The following is an 18609-nucleotide window of genomic DNA, read 5'->3' as shown; positions in this document are numbered from 1 at the left end:
ACTTTTCCCCCTCTACCACACTCATACTGTTCAACCCACTATTACCCCCTCACTGACACCACCTCTAGACTGCCACCCAATGGGGCCTTACTTGTGTCCATGACCCCTTACCTCCAGCCACCTTCTCTATGACACCTTTTGTGTCAGATGGCCATGACAGGCAGACAGAGTCAAAAGGCCCTAAAAAGGTTTGGTGTTAGGTCTTCACTTTTCACTGTACACAGCCTCGCTCAATACCACATGAGCACACTAGCTAGGGATAGAAAAAGAGTAACAATGTGTTTCTTAAATATCGTAAGAAAAAAAAGCAACCATATTACAGTACATCTATAGCCTATTCCCACTACTCTCAAGTTTCAGTGAGAAGTGAATATGCCTTTAAATTAATAACCTTGTCAAAATGACAGGTTGCTACTTTCGACTACAGCCTAGGCCTAATCCTGGCAGTAGAGTTGAACATTCTGTCAATTGTTATTAGATTTGAAGGACTTTCCCTCTTCCATTCAACACGGTTGTAGGCCTACAGTAGTGGGGGAAAACCCTTCAGCACTGACTGAGTTAGGCTAATGCCTTTCACTACAGCACTCACTGGAATGCCTCACTTCAAAGGGAACTACATTTCCTGAACAACAAATCACGAGAGAGAGAGAGAGAGAGAGAGAGAGAGAGAGAGAGAGTGAGAGAAACAAAACCCTCACCTACAGAGATACGAACCTAGAGAAGAGTCCCCTCAGCCAGCTGGATCTGGGGCTCTGTTCACAAACACAAACAGACTCCACAGAGCCCCAGGACAGCAACATAATTAGACCGAACGAATTTATGAGAAAGCAAAAAGATAACTATTTGACACACTGGAAAGACTCAACCAAAAAACGGAGCAAATTGGAACGCTATCTGGCCCTAAATAGAGAGTACACAGTGGCAGAATACCTGACCACTGTGACTGACCTAAAATTAAGAACATCCTTGACTATGTACAGACGCAGTGAGCATAGCCTTATTATTGAGAGTGGCCGCCATAGCCTGTCTTTGTCACGACTTCCTCCGAAGCTGCCTCCCCTCCTTGTTCGGGCAGGCATTCGTCGTCACCCGCCTTCTAGCCACTGCCGCTCCATTTCACGCATCACCCCAGGTATCGAACACCCACACTCGTTCAGAGCCCTCTGCTGCACACTGTACCCTACCCATCTACTTTCCTGAACACATGTTAGTTCCCCAGTGTAACGCGCTAGTCGATTCAGGCGCAGCTGGCAACTTTATGGACAGGGCATCTCACACAGTTTAGGCATTTCATTAGTTCCCCTATCCATTCCACTCCCCACGAGAGCACGATAGTCGACCATTAGGGTCCAGTTTTGTTAGGGAAGTTACAGCACCAGTCACCATGATTTCCCACTAGACCCGTTGCGAGCAAGTCACTTTTTTTGTTATTATTGAGTCTCCTGCTTTCCCTGTGGTATTAGGTATCCCTTGGTTAGCACTCCACAACCCCACCTTCTCATGGCCGCAGAAGGTTCTCACGTGGTGGTCGCGAGAGTGTCAGGGTAGGTGTCTCTGTGTTTCCGTTGGTGCAACCACGGTGGAAAGTCCAGACAGTACCTCCAACGTGCGCATTACCCCCGAATACTTCGATTTGGCGCACGCGTTTTCTAAAACGCAGGCAACCAAGTTACCACCTCATCAGGCGGGGGATTGCGCGATAAACCTCCGGGTAGACGCTGTGCCTCCCAGGAGTCATGTGTATCCCCTGTCCAGGCTGAAACAGAGGCTATGAAAACATACGTCACCGAGTCCCTGCGCCAGGGGTATATACACGTCCTTCCACTTCACCAGCCTCCTCAAGTTTAGTTTTTCTGAAGAAAAATGGATTATCGACCACCGAACAAGGAGACAATAAGATTTAGTTATCCTTGCCCCCTCACTCCTTCAGTGATCGAGTCAATGCATGGGGCGCGCTTCTTCACCAAATTCGATCTCAGGAGTGCGTACAACCTGGTACGTGTTCGAGAGAGGGATGAGTGGAAGACAGCATTCAGCACAACCACGGGGCATTATGAATACCCGGTGATGCCCTACGGTTTGATGAATGCTCCATCCGTCTTCCAGTCCTTTGTGAACGAGGTGTTTCGGGACATGCTTGGTCGCGGTGTAGTGGTCTACAACAATGACATTCTGGTGTATTCCACTACGCGTGCCGAGCACGTGTCCCTGGTTTGCAAAGTGCTGACCCGACTGTTGGAAAATGACCTTTATACTCTGTTGAAGGGTGGGCCGTCCCGGCTCCGCTGGTCTGCTGAGGCTGACAGGGCTTTCAGTAACCTGAGGGGTCTGTTCACCTCAGCCCCAGTTCTGGCCCACCCCGATCCATCACTACTGTCGTAGTGGAGGTGGATGCGTCCGAGGTAGGGATAGGCGCTGTCCTGTCTCAACGCTCGGGCACGCCACCCAAGCTCCGCCCTTGTGCATTCTTCTCTAAGAAGCTCAGCCAGGCGGAGCAGAACTACGACGTTGGTGATCGGGAGCTGTTGGCTGTTGTCAGAGCCCTGACCGTGTGGAGGCATTGGCTCGAAGGGGCGAAACACCCTTTCCTCGTCTGAACGGGCCACCGTAACCTGGAGTACATCCAGGCAGCGAGGAGGCTGAATCCTCGCCAGGCCAGGTGGGCCATATTCTTCACCCGGTTTGATTTCAAACTATCATACATCCCGGGTACGAAGAACGTGAAGGTAGAGGCATTGTCACAGCTGTATGACACAGAGGAGAGGCCCAGAGACAACACCCCCATACTCCCAGCCTCCTGCATTATGGCACCGATAGTATGGGCGATGGACGCGGATTAGAGCAAGCGTTACGCACAGAGCCATATCCACCTCAGTGTCCAGCTGGGCTGCAGTACGTGCCTGCTCTTATCCGTGATCGTCTGATCTACTGGGCACACACGTCACCCTCCTCTGGTCACCCAGGTATTGGTCGTACAGTGCGCTACCTGACCGAAAGGTACTGGTGGCCTACCTTGGCTACGAACGTGAGGGTGTATGTGTTCTCCTGCTCGGTGTGTGCCCAGAGTAAGGCACCTAGGCACCTCCCAGCGGGTAGGTTACAACCTTTACCAGTTCCACAACGACCATGGTCTCACCTGAGTGTTGATTTCCTGACTGATCTTTCCCTCTCCCAAGGTAACACCACCATCCTGGTCGTTGTGGACTGCTTTTCCAAGGCCTGCCGCCTCCTTCCTCTTCCCGGTCTTCCCACGGCCCTGCAAACTGCAGAGGCCCTGTTTACACACGTCTTCCAGCACTACGGGGTACGAGAGGATATAGTGTCTGACTGAGGTCCCCAGTTCACATCCGAGGTCTGGAAGGCCTGACCTCTGGTTTCCACCCCGAGTCTAATGAGCAGGTGGAATGGGTAAATCAGGATGTGGGTAGGTTCCTGCGGTCCTACTACAAGGACCGGCCGGGGGAGTGGTCGGTGTTCTTGCCATGGGCCGAATATGCCCAGAACTCTCTCCGTCACTCCTCCACTAACCTAACACCATTCCAATGTGTTTTAGGTTACCAACCGGTTCTGGCACCGTGGCACCAGAGCCAGACCGAGGCTCCTGCGGTGGATGACTGGTTTCGGCGCCCGGAGGAGACGTGGGACGCTGCCCACGTCCACCTCCAATACGCTGTGCGTTGTCAGAAGGCCAACGCTGACCGCTACCGCAGTAAGGCCCCGGTCTTCGTACCGGGAGATCGGGTCTGGCTCTCGACCCGGAATCTGCCCCTCCGCCTGCCCTGCCGGAAGCTGAGCCCGCGGTTTGTGGGGCCTTTCAAAGTCCTGAGGAGAATTAACGAGGTTACCTATAGGTTATTACTCCCCCGTTTACCGTATTAACCCCTCGTTCCATGTGTCTCTCCTCAGGCCATTGGTGGCTGGTCCACTCCAGGAGTCTGAGGTGCGGGAGGTCCCTCCGTCTCCTCTGGACATGAAGGGGGCCCCAGCGTACTCCATCCGTACCATCCTGGATTCGAGGCATTGGGTGGGGGGAACGGTGCTGTGTCCCGTTGAGGGATATCCGCGATCCCTCCCTGTTGCCTGATTTCCACCGTCGCCATCCGGCTCGCCCTGCTCCACACTGTCCTGAGGCCGGGGTCGGCGCGCTGCTGGAGCTGCGCGTCAAGGGGGGGCGGTACGGTCACGACTTCCTCCGAAGCTGCCTCCCCTCCTTGTTCGGGCAGGCTTCAGCGTTCGTCGTCACCGGCCTTCTAGCCACTGCCGCTCAATCTCATCATTCCATTTGTCTTGTCTTGTCTTGTCAATTACACACACCTGGTTCATATTCCCTTCATTAGTACATGTATAAGTGTTCCCTCTGCCCACTTGTCCTTGTGGGTGATTGTTTCATGTGAGATGAGTGTAGCTCGGTGGAGCTACCTGTACTTTGTATTGCCGGGGTATATTTTCCCTGTGTGGCTGTATTTGTTCCAGTGTGCCTGTTTTGCGCACTGGACTGTTGACGCTATCCAGCGTAACTGTGTACTACAGAATTAACTCTGTATTCTGTGATTTACCCTCCTGCGCCTGACTCCTTCAAATCACAGAGCCAGGTCTGCCTATGTGCCCACTGCCCACAAAATGAGGTGGAAACTGAGCTGCACTTCCTAACCTCCTGCCAAATGTATGACCACATTAGAGAGACATATTTCCCACAGATCACACCCACAAAGCATTTCAAAACAAATCAAACATTGATAAACTCCATATCTGTTAGGCAAAATACCTGTCTGCAATCCCATCAGCAAGATGTGTAGCCCGTTGCCATGAGAAAAGGGAGCACAAACAACATTATAAATACCACTAATATATTATCTGTTTATTTATCTTCCCCTACTATTCGTACTACAACTATTTGCCCATTGCTAAAACACTGTACATAGCTGAAAATAGAAGAAATGTATATCTTTTTTTAAACCTTTTTGAGTGCAATATTTACTGTTAAATTCTAATCTGTTGTTTTGTGTCTTCTCAGTTTTGTTTATTTCACTTGCTTTGGTAATGTAAACACGTTTCCCATGGCAATAACGCCTTTGGGGGAAGGAAGGAAGAGAGAGAGAGAGAGAGAGAGAGAGAGAGAGAGAGAGAGAGAGAGAGAGAGAGAGAGAGAGAGAGAGAGAGAGAGAGAGAGAGAGAGAGAGAGAGAGAGAGAGAGAGAGAGAGAGAGAGAGAGAGAGAGAGAGAGAGAGAAAGCGTGGCACAGTGCAGTCTTCTTAATCACACGTTTATACACAGAGGTAAGACCTACTGCGGTAGAGGTCAGATTAAAAAGTTAACAAATGGGGTGTGTCTAGACTCCATAGGTTTGTGTGTTTTTTACAATAGTTCTTACACTAATGTTTACTATTCAATTAGGCTATGTAAACAAACAGTTGGGTACTACATACCTTACTGACGGGATTCAGTGTGACTGATAGAATAAAATGTCTGTCACTACCTATAACTAGGGTATAGCGTACTGTTCTATTTGAGAGGATGGAGAATCTGCTGTGCTATTTTTCTGGGTTCATAGTTACTTTTTTTTTTTTATCTGAGGAAACCCCATTAATAATCACATAATAGCCCAATTCTTTGAGAGCAGCCTAGTTCAAGCAACAACATTTTAAAAAATGAAGGAAATAGAGGTGCTCCAGGTTGTTCTAGCGAGCCCTGACTTGTGTGAGTGAGGCTAGGGCTGAGGAAGAGAGAGAGAGAGAGAGAGAGAGAGAGAGAGAGAGAGAGAGAGAGAGAGAGAGAGAGAGAGAGAGAGAGAGAGAGAGAGAGAGAGAGAGAGAGAAAGAAAGGGGGAGAAAGGGGGAGAGAGAGAGAGAAAGGGGGAGAGAGAGAGAGAAAGGGAGAGAGAGAGAGAGAAAGGGAGAGAGAGAGAGCAATTCAACTTGGTGCCATACCGTTCAACTCACCGTTACTCTGGTTTTGTGTCTCCGTGTTCCACTCCAGTTATTAATGTGAACAGGCACTGGCCATACAGGCCAAGGCACACAGTCCAACCAGATTAAAACCACAGTGGCGCTTTTATTCCTACGCTTATTCCAAAAGCACTTTTTCCTACTCGTCTCCAAATTAGTCTTCTTATAATCTAGGGAAAAATTGATTGTGGATGAGCGAGGACTAGCCAAGCCTTGGATTCATAGTTTTGCCATAGCTTCATGAAAAGGGCAGAGCTAGGCTTAACTCTGTCTAACTCTGCAGACATTGGCCCTATTTAATGAAAACCGGTAATCAAGCTTTCAAGATAAAATGGAAGATGCATTCGCCCTACACAGAATTCAGGGTTTGAATTAAAACAGTATCCAGTTGTGCTTCTCTTAGTTTCACAGAATCCAAGCATGAATTCTAGCTAGAGTTGAAGTCGGAAGTTTACTTACACTTAGGTTGGAGTCATTAAAACTTGTTTTTCAACCACTCCACAAATGTCTTGTTAACAAACTATAGTTTGGGCAAGTCGGTTAGGACATCTACTTTGTGCATGACAAGTAATTTTTCCAACAATTGTTTACAGACAGATTATTTCACTTATAATTCACTGTATTACAATTCCAGTGGGTCAGAAGTTTACATACACTAAGTTGATTGTGCCTTTAAACAGCTTGGAAAATTCCAGAAAATGTTGTCATGGCTTTAGAAGCTTCTGATAGGCTAATTGACATCATTTGAGTGAATTGGAGGTGTACCTGTGGATATATTTCAAGGCCTACCTTCAAACTCAGTGCCTCTTGATTAACATCATGGGAAAATCAAAAGAAAATCAGCCAAGACTTCAGAAAAAAGATTGTAGACCTCCACAAGTCTGGTTCATCCTTGGGAGCAATTTCCAAACGCCTGAAGGTACCATGTGCATCTGTACAAACAATAGTACGCAAGTATAAACACCATCCGACCACGCAGCAGTCATACCGCTCAGGAAGGAGACGCGTTCTGTCTCCTAGAGATGAACGTACTTTGAGGCGAAAAGTGCAAATCAATCCCAGAACAACAGCAAAGGACCTTGTGAAGATGCTGGAGGAAACAGGTACAAAAGTATCTATATCCACAGTAAAACAAGTCCTATATCGACATAACTGAAAGGCCGCTCAGCAAGGAAGAAGCCACTGCTCCAAAACCGCCATTGAAAAGCCAGACTACGGTTTGCAACTGCACATGGGGACAAAGATCGTACTTTTTGGAGAAATGTCCTCTGGTCTGATGAAACAAAAATAGAACTGTTTGCCCATAATGACCATCTTTATGTTTGGAGGAAAAGTTACGTGGATATATTGAAGCAACATCTCAAGACATCAGTCAGGAAGATAAAGCTTGGTCGCAAATGGGTCTTTCAAATGCATACTTCCAAAGTTGTGGCAAAATGGCTTAAGGACAACAAAGTTAAGGTATTGGAGTGGCCATCACCAAGCCCTGACCTCATCCTATAGACAATTTGTGGGCAGAACTGAAAAAGCATGTGCGAGCAAGGAGGCCTACAAACCTGACTCAGTTACACCAGCTCTGTCAGGAGGAATGGGACAAAATTCACCCAACTTATTGTGGGAAGCTTGTGGAAGGCTACCCGAAACGTTTGACCCAAGTTAAACAATTTAAAAGCAATGCTACCAAATAATAATTGAGTGTATGTAAACATCTGACCCACTGGGAATGTGATGAAATAAATTAAAGCTGAAATAAATAATTATTTATACCATTATTCTGACATTTCACATTCTTAAAAGAAAGTGGTGATCCTAACTGACCTAAGACAGATAATTTTTACTAGGATTAAACGTCAGAAATTGTGAAAAACTGAGTTTAAATGTATTTGGCTAAGGTGTATGTAAACTTCCGACTTCAACTGTAGGTGAAAGAGAGATGTTTTTTTTTAAATAGCATGGAACTCCTAGATCTATGGTTATGAATGAATGAATGGCAGCTTGCTTGTCTTCTCTTGTCTCAGAATGGTTAAACCCCTTGTCTAGTCATGTTTCCAAAACAACCGTCCAAAATACACAAACAAAACACAAATAGAATCTTGTTGCATGATGCTTCACCAGAATTCCACAGATCTGGTTCTTTCTCTGCACACCTGGTCACACTGACAGATGCTGATATGAACCACCACCTTCTCACAAACACACACACCTCTATTTGTGAGAGTCAAATACTGGATTGGGCCCCTGTGGCCAGCAAACTGGGCACAATCTGCAGAGATGATTGAAATGGCAGCAGGGTGACACGGTTATTGGATGTCTTTGGACTTTTTGGCCAAAGACATTACACAAAAAAACCTGTATAGCCTAGGTTGTGAGATGTCTTATATACTGGGAAATGTATTGTTTCAGTTTATTAATTCAGTTTCATTTATTGTGTTGTTTATTGTTGTAATGGTGTTTTGTCAAGCTGCATAGTCAACGTACCAAATACCCTTATTTAAACATACACCTTACACATTTATCTGCATTACAAATAAATAGTTATAGGCAGTAATATTACTTGATGTAATAACCTCTTAATTTCTGAGAAGGTCATTTAGAAATACAATAACAGACAAACATTTAAACTAAGCAGGAAAATATATAGAATATTTGCTTGCTTGTATTACTAATAACTAATTTATTGCATTCACTATATTGCTATTTATGTCTAATTGTTGTACTTTTTAAGTTCTATTCAGTATTATGATCAACATCTCTTGCAGGACCACTAACAAGTTTGTTACAAGTGGAAGAGTTGTACATGCATGCATGGTCAACTTTCTTACAATATGACGTTCCCAATGCTACCAAGTTCTTGGCATTGCTGTTTAAAACCTATTCAATTCGTTTTCTTAAGGCTAATCGATAATAAAATGCATTGATTGGAGCGAATATTTGAAACAAGTAGAGCTGATAGGCAGGTATAATGCATTCTTGCTAAGCTATAGGTGTCTGAATGACTGACAGCTGTGTCCTTTCGTGAGCTACCTATCTTAGCTAATCAGCTGCCAAGCTACTCTTTTGAAATATATTTCTAGCTAGCTACATTATTCTTTATGTTAAAAGCCACATACATTTCAGCATGTGCTGCAGTATTTAAATATATTATTTATACATTATTTAGTACAGTTTTGCAACTTTTTGTGGGAATTAGCTAGTTAGCATGAGGACACAGCTATTTGACAGCTGCTGTCGCGCGCTTGTTTGTTGTGTAGGCTCACGTTCCTAAAACCCCATATTTTAACTGTGTGAAAAGTCCGTGTGTAATTGCATACAAAAATAGAAATAAGACGAATGTTGATGTTTAGGCTACTTATTCTACTTTCTGCAGCCAGAAAATTCCCTAGCTTGTTCACATTAGCTACGCTGTTGCAACCAATGCCGCTTCTGCAATGTTCTTGTTGTTTGCAATGTAATTGCATCTGTGCAGTCTTCTACGTCAAGAGAAGTTTACAGGGTATTCGCGGCAAAGAGAAAATTCTAACCTGCGGGGCCTAGCGACTGCTGTTGGCCGTCCTCTCCGAAGATCAGCCTGAAGTCCAGCTCCTCATTACCAGTGCAGTTTGCAGTAGTCATCGGGGTTGACAGCTCGGCTTCACCCGTCACTCGAACGACGGCTAATGCAAAATAGTATTTTAAATGTCACAACATTTACAGAACTAACGTTAACTGAAACAACAAAACTTGTTTTATTTAGCAAATCAAAATTGTAGCGAGCAATCGACCCGCGTGAACTAGTTTTTCTTCCTTGATTATAAATCCAAAAATTATTATTCCTCCCCGGCGACGTTTGGTAATAAAATGATCGTTAAACTTTTGATTGTCCTACAGCGAGTCTACTCTTTTGTCCTTGCGAACGTCAAGTTGATTTATCGCAGTTTGGTGTCAACAAGACAGACAAGGTTGTCTGTAAAATTGACTCTCTTCTCTCACTCGAGCGCCTTCTATCCCAACTTTTACTAACTGCGCGTGACAGGGCAGTTCCAGCAGTGACGTCAGCAAACCCCGGTACACAACAGAGCGCACGCACGCTCTGTCTCTCAATTCATCTCAAAGGGCTTTATTGGCATGGGAAACATACAATATGTTTACATTGCCAAAGCAAGCGAAATATATAATACACAAAAGTGAAATAAACAATCAGAAATGAACAGTAAACATTTATCTCACACACACACGCACAAACACGGATAAGGCTGGCAAGAGCTCCTGGGATATGTAGTTAAATCTCATATTGAAGTTCATTGCGTCAACATGGACAGTGGCAAAGGAAATTATTATTAGGCCTACATTATTATAGCGAATAATAAAGTTATCCAGATGTACAGAACTGCTGTCCTACTCTGATTTAATCAGAATGAAGTGACACTTTATCTGAGATCATCACACATTTTTTTTAATTTTCCTTTTGACCTTTCATTTATAATTTCTCAATCCCTATTTTGAACGTATGTAGGCTCTCATATACTATTGGCCTACATCTCTGCCGGACACAATTACAGTTAAAACGGACCATGCTGGCTTCAATTAACTAAATGTTCTGTGTTCACGTTGCCTATTGGACTGTAGGAATTCAACAGACTGCCCCACGGTCTATGCAATAATTCTGCATGTCGGTGATAAAGTCTGTGACATATGCAATAGAATTTAAATCTGTCCTTATACTAAGTAGGCCATCACACTTTCCTGGAATGCATTGCTTTGGTGATTAGTTCAATATATCCTATACCCTATAGCAGGGATCATCAACTAGATTCAGCCGCGGGCCAATTTTTTCTTGAGCGGATGGTCAGTGGGCCGGAACATAATTATAAATAATTTGTAGACTGCAAATTGACCACAAGAAGCCCAAACAGATATAACATTTGACTTAAACATAATCATTTCAAACCTTGCTTACATTTTTATATGATCACATATACTGTATCTCTCTATTATGCGTGGGAATAATTTGAAACAGATTTCCACAATTAAAATCACGTGGAGCTGATTTGCTGGTGTTGACCAACATAAAAAAGAATAATAATAATAATAATAATAATAATAATAATAATAATAATAATAATAATAATAGCCGAAAACTTGGGAGGGGACAAATAAAACCAACCGCCAGTTGGGGAACCCTGCCCTATAGACTATACAGATATTTTTTCTGGCCTGCAGATCAAATAAACCTTTTGACCCTTTCGTGTTGAGCAGATTTCACAATCCCTTTAAATGTATCACTGCCATCCATTCTGTGCATCATTAGATTAAACCAAATTAGAGACAACCTTCAACCCTTCTCTCTTAACTAGATTTTCGTGGCGACAGTCCAGCACTGATTGGGCCGTAATAACACGATGCACTCCTGGCCTCTAGAGCCCTCAGTCACCAACAAGTTACAGTGTACACACTGAAATATTTATATATATATATATTTATATATAATCATAATATCTAAATGAGACAGAACACTTGCATACACAAAATCCTCTTATCGAATATTCGTGAAAAATAACATATACAGCAAAGATAAGAAAAAAACAAGAGAATGTTTTTGTTTGACGTATGTGGGCGTACAGACGCTGAAGTTCACACATGCATGCGAAAGCAATGTCACATTTCCTGTGGTCTAAATTTCCAAGCAAAAGCACTCACTACATGTAACCCTCATTGACATTCACTGTATGCCATCACCTGGCGAAATTGAATTCCATCACAAAATATACTTGTTTGAGATCATACTAATAAAACTGCTATCGATATGTTACCTTGACAGTCCATGGTTGAGTTAATTTTGAAATGACAGTTGAATTCTAAAGACAATTCGGTGTTGAAGCATAACCCTCTGCTTTGATACGTTAGGCAACAAACTAATCAGTGATTTTTAGAGCTGCAATATTGATATTATTGGGAAATTATCGCATTTATATAGGATAAGGGTGTTATGTACAAAGTTGCTATGTGACCAAAATAGAGAAATAACATGATTTACTAACCGAAGTTCTCTGATCTTATTTCAAAAAAGTTATTTTGGATGTTCAGTTTTAATACACCATATTCAAAAAAATATTCCAATAAGATTTATTAAGTGAATAACAGATTTAGCACTTGCCTACCTCACAACATGTCCTACACTGTAAACACTGATTTGTATGCATTCTCTTTTGTATGGTAGGTTATTATTTGTTTTATTGACGTCTGCATGAGTACAATGCTGTTAGAGCATGTCTCCAGACCCACTACTTGTTGCTGCTTAATTCAGGTTACATGTGTGCCTCTTATCTTCTCAGATGACCTTTAAAGGGAGAAGATAAAGAACACAATGTACACAAATTGTGTGGGAGGGTGTGGATGTGGTTAACGATATTAAGTTCTCGTAAAGAAAGTTGTGAGGGAAAAAAGAAACCCTCTACCCCCTCACTTGTCCTGTGTTTGAGAGAGGTGTGTGTCGCTCTCTTTCAAGGATTGAGGCTTGAGCTTCTGCACAGCATAGCACACTGAACTTCAATACATCACCTTGACTGACATGCGCCATAATATGGCTTAAATATTGACTGTTATTATTATATTGCACAAGAATCTGTCCGAATTCCTCACAAGATGAGGAATGAGGCCTATTTCTAACTTTCCAAATATCGGAGAAGACAGGATTATTTGAGATGTATTTTATCTGAATTCTAAATTATTTTCTTTAGGCCTACTTGTTTTATTCAAATACAAAACCACAAGAAAGCAAATGACAACAATGTATCTATTTAATATTGGAACATAACTGAACTGAGTATAACAGTAAAAGGCATTTTGATTGAACACCTAAGTGAAAATAGCTACATGTAGACGCCTATTCATCATGCAAAAGAATACCGGAAAAATTGGCAGAGAAATTGGCACTAAAATTCTGAAGAAGATCTAGTGTAAAATGCATACACAGGATAGGTATCGAGTGGAGCATATGACAGGTTTTGTGGTTTACGGGTTTGACTTACTGGTCTTCATCCTTGATGTATGCTGCCCTCCACTGTTTACTGAAAGAACAACAACAAAACCAATCAAGACCCAACATTATTCGCCTCTCCTCACTGCTCACTTCTTTCCCGTAGTTCTCTCTAATACTGTCAAAGCTCTTCTATTTTTCCTATTTTTTTTCCACCAGTACTGTTCTGGATAGCAATGTCAGGGTTTTGCCCAATGCTTGAACTAACAGTCAACACGTGACACCCTATTACTGGCAGGGGAACTGTGCCTGATGAGGGATCAATACTGGTGACAGATCAGTGATTACTGAACCACAGAGATCATCAGAGGCAATCTTCATCATCAGGTCCAGGGTGAATAGAGCTGTGAGCTCATCACGTGGGTTGTACTCTCACATTGGCTTTGATCTACATGGCCCCGTGTAGCTCAGTTGGTAGAGCATGGCGCTTGCAACGCCAGGATTGTGGGTTCGATTCCCACGGGGGGCCAGTATGAAAAAAAAATAAAAAAATGTATGCACTAACTGTAAGGACCAGTGCCCAGTCTGCTAAATGACAAAAATGGAAATGTAAAATCTAGGTTGGAGAGAAGTTCAATAACTGTATGACTTCCTTGTTTTTTTTTTGGTCCACAGGTTGTCGGTGGCTCTTCAGTACAATAGGCTACAATAACGATTTAGTACATGTATCATAATGGCACAGCACGGATACAAGCACATAAAACTAGTCTAACACACATACAAACACAGCAACATTTTACAATACTAGTAAGGATCAATTTCAAAATGGTCTGAAGACAGATACATGCATAATTGAATTTAACAATTAACCCAGTATTGAAACACAATAATTACTTGGCTGGCTGTCTCCAATCCACACAGCCAAACTCAAGTTGTCCTCAAGTACAATAATACATTAACACAACACAGAGAATATAACACTGATCCCACTGTGGATGGAAGTTGGCCCATATATTCTACCCTGTTCCATTCTAGTACTACACGGGTAGCCGACATGTACTATTAAAAAACTTTCCATAATGTACATAACATCTAACATACTTTCTAAACAGAAAAATGTCATAAAAACAACAACTGGAGAGCAATGATTTTTAAATGTCCATTCTATATATTGTATTTCTATCTGGGCTACCGTTCTATTCAATCTGCAACGCGTCATCTCCTGCGACGGATCAGCAGACTCGACGTCATCATTATTCACCACCGACGCATGTGAAATTTAATGTTTGAAATTAAACGAAAAATACAGTCCGGTAAAAACATATATAATCCAATATATCTTGTTCTCTAAAGCATTTGATAAATTCACGGTATACACTATAATGAAATACAGCAGAAACTGTATTGTCTATTTGTTTGTGAAGACGTGCACCAGCTGATTCCTCCTACCTAACGTAAGCTAGCTAATTTACCAACAGAATGCAGTCTGTGAAGGTCGGCTACTCAGTGTTGTCTACGTTGATATCAAAACACAACTACTCGTCCTCGGGTCATTTCAGAGCAGTAGCATGTATTCATGGTACAATGAGTTCAGCCTGTGGTGCTCATCCCATGTCAACCACAGCACAACCTGTGGTCATTCGTATTCCCAGACACATGCAGGAGCAGGTAGAAAATGTGAAGCAGGTGAGAAGCAAGAACAAAGTCAACACCATCAAGGCTGGCAAGCTCCTAATTAAAAGCAAGAACCCAGAACTGAATCAGTCTGCAGGCTACACACTTGGGAAATTTGAGCAGCCCCATCTCTCCTCCAAAGGATGGAAACACAACAAATCATTTGGCGACTACTTCACGGTTAACAACACTCAGAGCACTCCACCCTTTGTCACAGAAATCCAGGATGAGGAGGGTGACAAAGCCAAAGAGAAGAGTAAACCTATTACATTTCACAACCTTCACCTCTGCCCGGACTTAGTGGAGACTTTGGGCAAGGACAACATAACTCACCCTACAACCGTTCAACTACAAACCATCCCCAAGCTCCTGAAAGGCTATAACATCCTGTGCGCAGCTGAGACGGGCAGTGGCAAAACCCTGAGCTACCTCTTGCCCATCATTCACAAACTACAGGCTGAGAAAGCAACAGATTCCGAGTCTATAGAGACCACACCCAGGACTCGCTCTGTTATCCTTGTCCCCTCTAGAGAACTCGCTGACCAGGTCTCTGCTGTGGCCAGGAGCCTGTGTGGCCCATTCGGGCTGATGGTGAAGACAGTGGGAGGTGGGAAAGGTGTGGGCAACATCAAGCTGGCCTTCACCAAGGGTCCCCCGGATGTGTTGGTGGCCACACCCGGTGCCCTCGTCAAGGCCCTGCGGAGACGCTACCTAGACCTGGGGGAGCTGAGCTTCATGGTGGTGGATGAGGCAGACACCATGTTTGATCCCAGCTTCTCTGGCATGCTGGAGAGCATCCTGGTCCAGATCCGCGTGGCCAGCGACCCCTCAGAGACCCGGGGCCCCGGCCCAACCCGCAAGGCCCAGCTGGTGGTGGTGGGGGCCACGTTCCCCGGAGGGGTCGGAGAGGTTCTCAGCCAGGTCATTATCATTCTGTTATTATTCCCCTTTTCCTACATTGTCTGCGTCCCAAACTCCCTATAGACCCTACTCCCTATACTATAGTGCACTACCACATAGGACTCTGGTCACAGGTTGTGCATATTCCTGCCTCATTATGTAAAATGCACATTAAAATGAGACTGACTTGTTGTTATAGGTGACGGACCTGGGCAGCATGGTGACCATCAAGAGCAAGAATCTTCACTTCCTCATGCCACATGTAAAACAGACCTTCCTGAAGGTATTTCCAACTTATTATTATTGTTTTCATTGGTTTGGTATTAGTATTGCTTTGTTTCTTTGGTGTTCTTCTATATTGTAAAGTGTCTATATATAAAGCTATGTATAAAACCCATGTACTAGTACCTACAGTTGAAGGCGGAAGTTTACATACACTTAGGTTGGAGTCATTAAAACTCGTTTTTCAACCACTCCACACATTTCTTGTTAACAAACTATAGTTTTGGGCAAGTCGGTTAGGACATCTACTTTGTGCATGACACAAGTACATTTTCCAACAATTGTTTACAGACAGATTATTTCACTTATAATTCACTGTATCACAATTCCAGTGGGTCAGAAGTTTACATACACTAAGTTGACTGTGCCTTTAAACAGCTTGGAAAATTCCAGAAAATGATGTCATGGCTTTAGAAGCTTCTGATAGGCTAATTGACATCATTTGAGTCAATTGGAGGTGTACCTGTGGATGTATTTCAAGGCCTACCTTCAAACTCAGTGGCTCTTTGCTTGACATCATGGGAAAATCAAAAGAAATCAGCCAAGACTTCAGAAAAAAAGATTGTGGACCTCCACAAGTCTGCTTCAACCTTGGGAGCAATTTCCAAACGCCTGAAGGTACCATGTGCATCTGTACAAACAATAGTACGTAAGTATAAACACCATCGGACCACGCAGCCGTCATACCGCTCAGGAAGGAGACGCGTTCTGTCTCCTAGAGATGAACTTCAATCCCAGAACAACAGCAAAGGACCCTGTGAAGATGCTGGAGGAAACAGGAACAAAAGTATTTATATCCACAGTAAAACGAGGCCTATATCGACATAACCTGAAAGGCCGCTCAGCAAGGAAGAAGTCACTGCTCAAAAACCACCATAAAAAAGCCAGACTATGGTTTGCAACTGCACATGGGGACAAAGATCGTACTTTTTGGAGAAATGTCCTCTGGTCTGATGAAACAAAAATAGAACTGTTTGCCCATAAGGACCATAGTTATGTCATGGACAATGACCCCAAGCATACTTCCAAAGCTGTGGCAAAATGGCTTAAGGACAACAAAGTCAAAGTATTGGAGTGGCCATCACAAAGCCCTGACCTCAATCCTATAGAAAATTTGTGGGCAGAACTGAAAAGGCGTGTGCGAGCAAGGAGGCCTACAAACCTGACTCAGTTACACCAGCTCTGTCAGGAGGAATGGGACAAAATTCACCCAACTTATTGTGGGAAGCTTGTGGAAGGCTACCTGAAACGTTTGACCCAAGTTAAACAATTTAAAGGCAATTCTACCAAATACTAATTGAGTGTATGTAAACTTCTGACTTACTGGGAATGTGATGAAAGAAATAAAAGCTGAAATAAATCATTCTCTCTACTATTATTCTGACATTTCACATTCTTAAAATAAAGTGGTGATCCTAACTGACCTAAAACAGGGAATGTTTCCTAGGATTAAATGTCAGGAATTGTGAAAAACTGAGTTTAAATGTATTTGGCTAAGGTGTATGTAAACTTCCGACTTCAACTGTATGTATTTATAGTAGAGCTGTGAAAGTGAATCCGTTAACTCAATTTATTGTAATTTTAGTGCACACTTATTTTTCTATAGGGATTATTTGCATTGTCTGAAAGCATAAAAAATGCAGAATCTATACAGCTAAAAACAACAATGCGATATCAAAACAAGTTGACATTGACGTTAAAGAAAGAGTTCTTCATCAATTTGTCAGATTTTGCTTAGCGTTACTTTGGACAAAATGAAGACGTCAATATTCTGTAATGCTTTTTGTATAAAAAAATATTACAGCTGAATTTCTGAATTTTCGATTAATCGAGATTCATCACAGCAAATCCTGTGATTTAACTTGATTAAAAAAAAAAAAAATTTACAGAATACTGTAAATTACATTATATATATATATATATATATATAGTATTAAATGAGTTAGTATAATTGATAGAATATAATTTATAGTATACTATATATAACAAATCTATATTATTCAATATTAAGGTGAGGGGAGCTGACAAGCTTCTGGAGCTTCACCAAGCCCTGAAGACAGCAGAGCAGGACAAGGCTGGGGTGTTGGTGTTCTGTAACCGGGCTCCTACAGTCAACTGGCTGGGCTACTCCCTGGAGGACATGGGGCTGAGACATGTCCGACTGCAGGGGGAGATGCCTGCCTCCCTCCGGGCCGGAATCTTCCACTCCTTCCAGAAGGGACAGGTGAGAGGAGACGAGATTATACTTTGTCTGCTTGCGCAGTTGCAAATTGCTTATCAAACTCCATGTGACAATATCTATGTCCACATTGTGTGACAAGCTCCATGTCACACAATAAAGAAACACTTTAAAAAGACACCCAGTAAAAATAACACGTCATTAACAACATACACGTTATAGGCGACGTTTCACATTCCATCCCTATAGGTGGACGTGCTGATCTGTACCGACATCGCTTCCCGAGGATTGGACACCCAGAAGGTCCGTCTGGTGGTCAACTACGACTTCCCAGAATCCCACACGGACTACATCCACCGGGCGGGGCGGGTGGGACGTGCAGGGAGCGTGGAGGATGGGGAGGTGCTCAGCTTCGTCACCCACCCCTGGGACGTGGAGTTGGTGCAGAAGATTGAGACGGCAGCCCGGAGGAGGACAAGTCTGCCTGGGATGGAGTCGGCCATCAGGAAGCCTGAGCCCAAAGCATCCGAAGAGGAGGAGGAGGAAGAGGGGTTGCCCTACTAGCGGGTCTGCCAAGTATTAGGATATTACCAAAGCAGAACTGACTTGGTCTCAGAGAGACCTTAATGTTTGATTAATTTGTTCAGTAAAACGATTGCATCCATGATAGCCCA

At 43.4% G+C, this 18609-nt stretch overlaps 1 protein-coding gene across 2 annotated transcripts; it reads left to right on the top strand.

Moving 5' to 3' along the window:
- The first annotated feature begins 14121 nt into the window (after positions 1-14121).
- LOC311114791 (putative ATP-dependent RNA helicase DDX28) lies at positions 14122-18609 on the top strand. 2 transcript variants are annotated; one of them, XM_084190031.1, is made up of 4 exons: positions 14122-15495; positions 15674-15757; positions 17768-17980; positions 18185-18608. In XM_084190031.1, the coding sequence occupies exons 1-4, from the start codon at positions 14380-14382 to the stop codon at positions 18497-18499; spliced, it is 1728 nt and encodes a 575-aa protein (XP_084046157.1). In that variant the 5' UTR covers positions 14122-14379; the 3' UTR covers positions 18500-18608. The 2 variants fall into 2 exon arrangements, with proteins under 2 accessions (XP_084046157.1, XP_084046158.1); XM_084190032.1 differs by having other exon boundaries at positions 14144-15495; positions 18158-18609.

This window comes from Coregonus lavaretus (genome assembly GCF_964263955.1).
Source record: "Coregonus lavaretus genome assembly, contig: HAP1_SCAFFOLD_467, whole genome shotgun sequence".
In the NCBI taxonomy this organism is placed as follows: Eukaryota; Metazoa; Chordata; class Actinopteri; order Salmoniformes; family Salmonidae; genus Coregonus; species Coregonus lavaretus.
This window is presented reverse-complemented; position numbering and strand designations above follow the sequence as displayed.

Excerpts from the sequence above, each read along its gene's own strand:
- LOC311114791 (XM_084190031.1), top strand. The coding sequence starts at position 14,380 with ATGCAGTCTGTGAAGGTCGGCTACTCAGTGTTGTCTACGTTGATATCA. Across the intron at positions 15,496-15,673 it reads TCGGAGAGGTTCTCAGCCAG|GTGACGGACCTGGGCAGCAT; the intron begins GTCATTATCATT and ends TTGTTGTTATAG. Across the intron at positions 17,981-18,184 it reads ACTCCTTCCAGAAGGGACAG|GTGGACGTGCTGATCTGTAC; the intron begins GTGAGAGGAGAC and ends CCATCCCTATAG.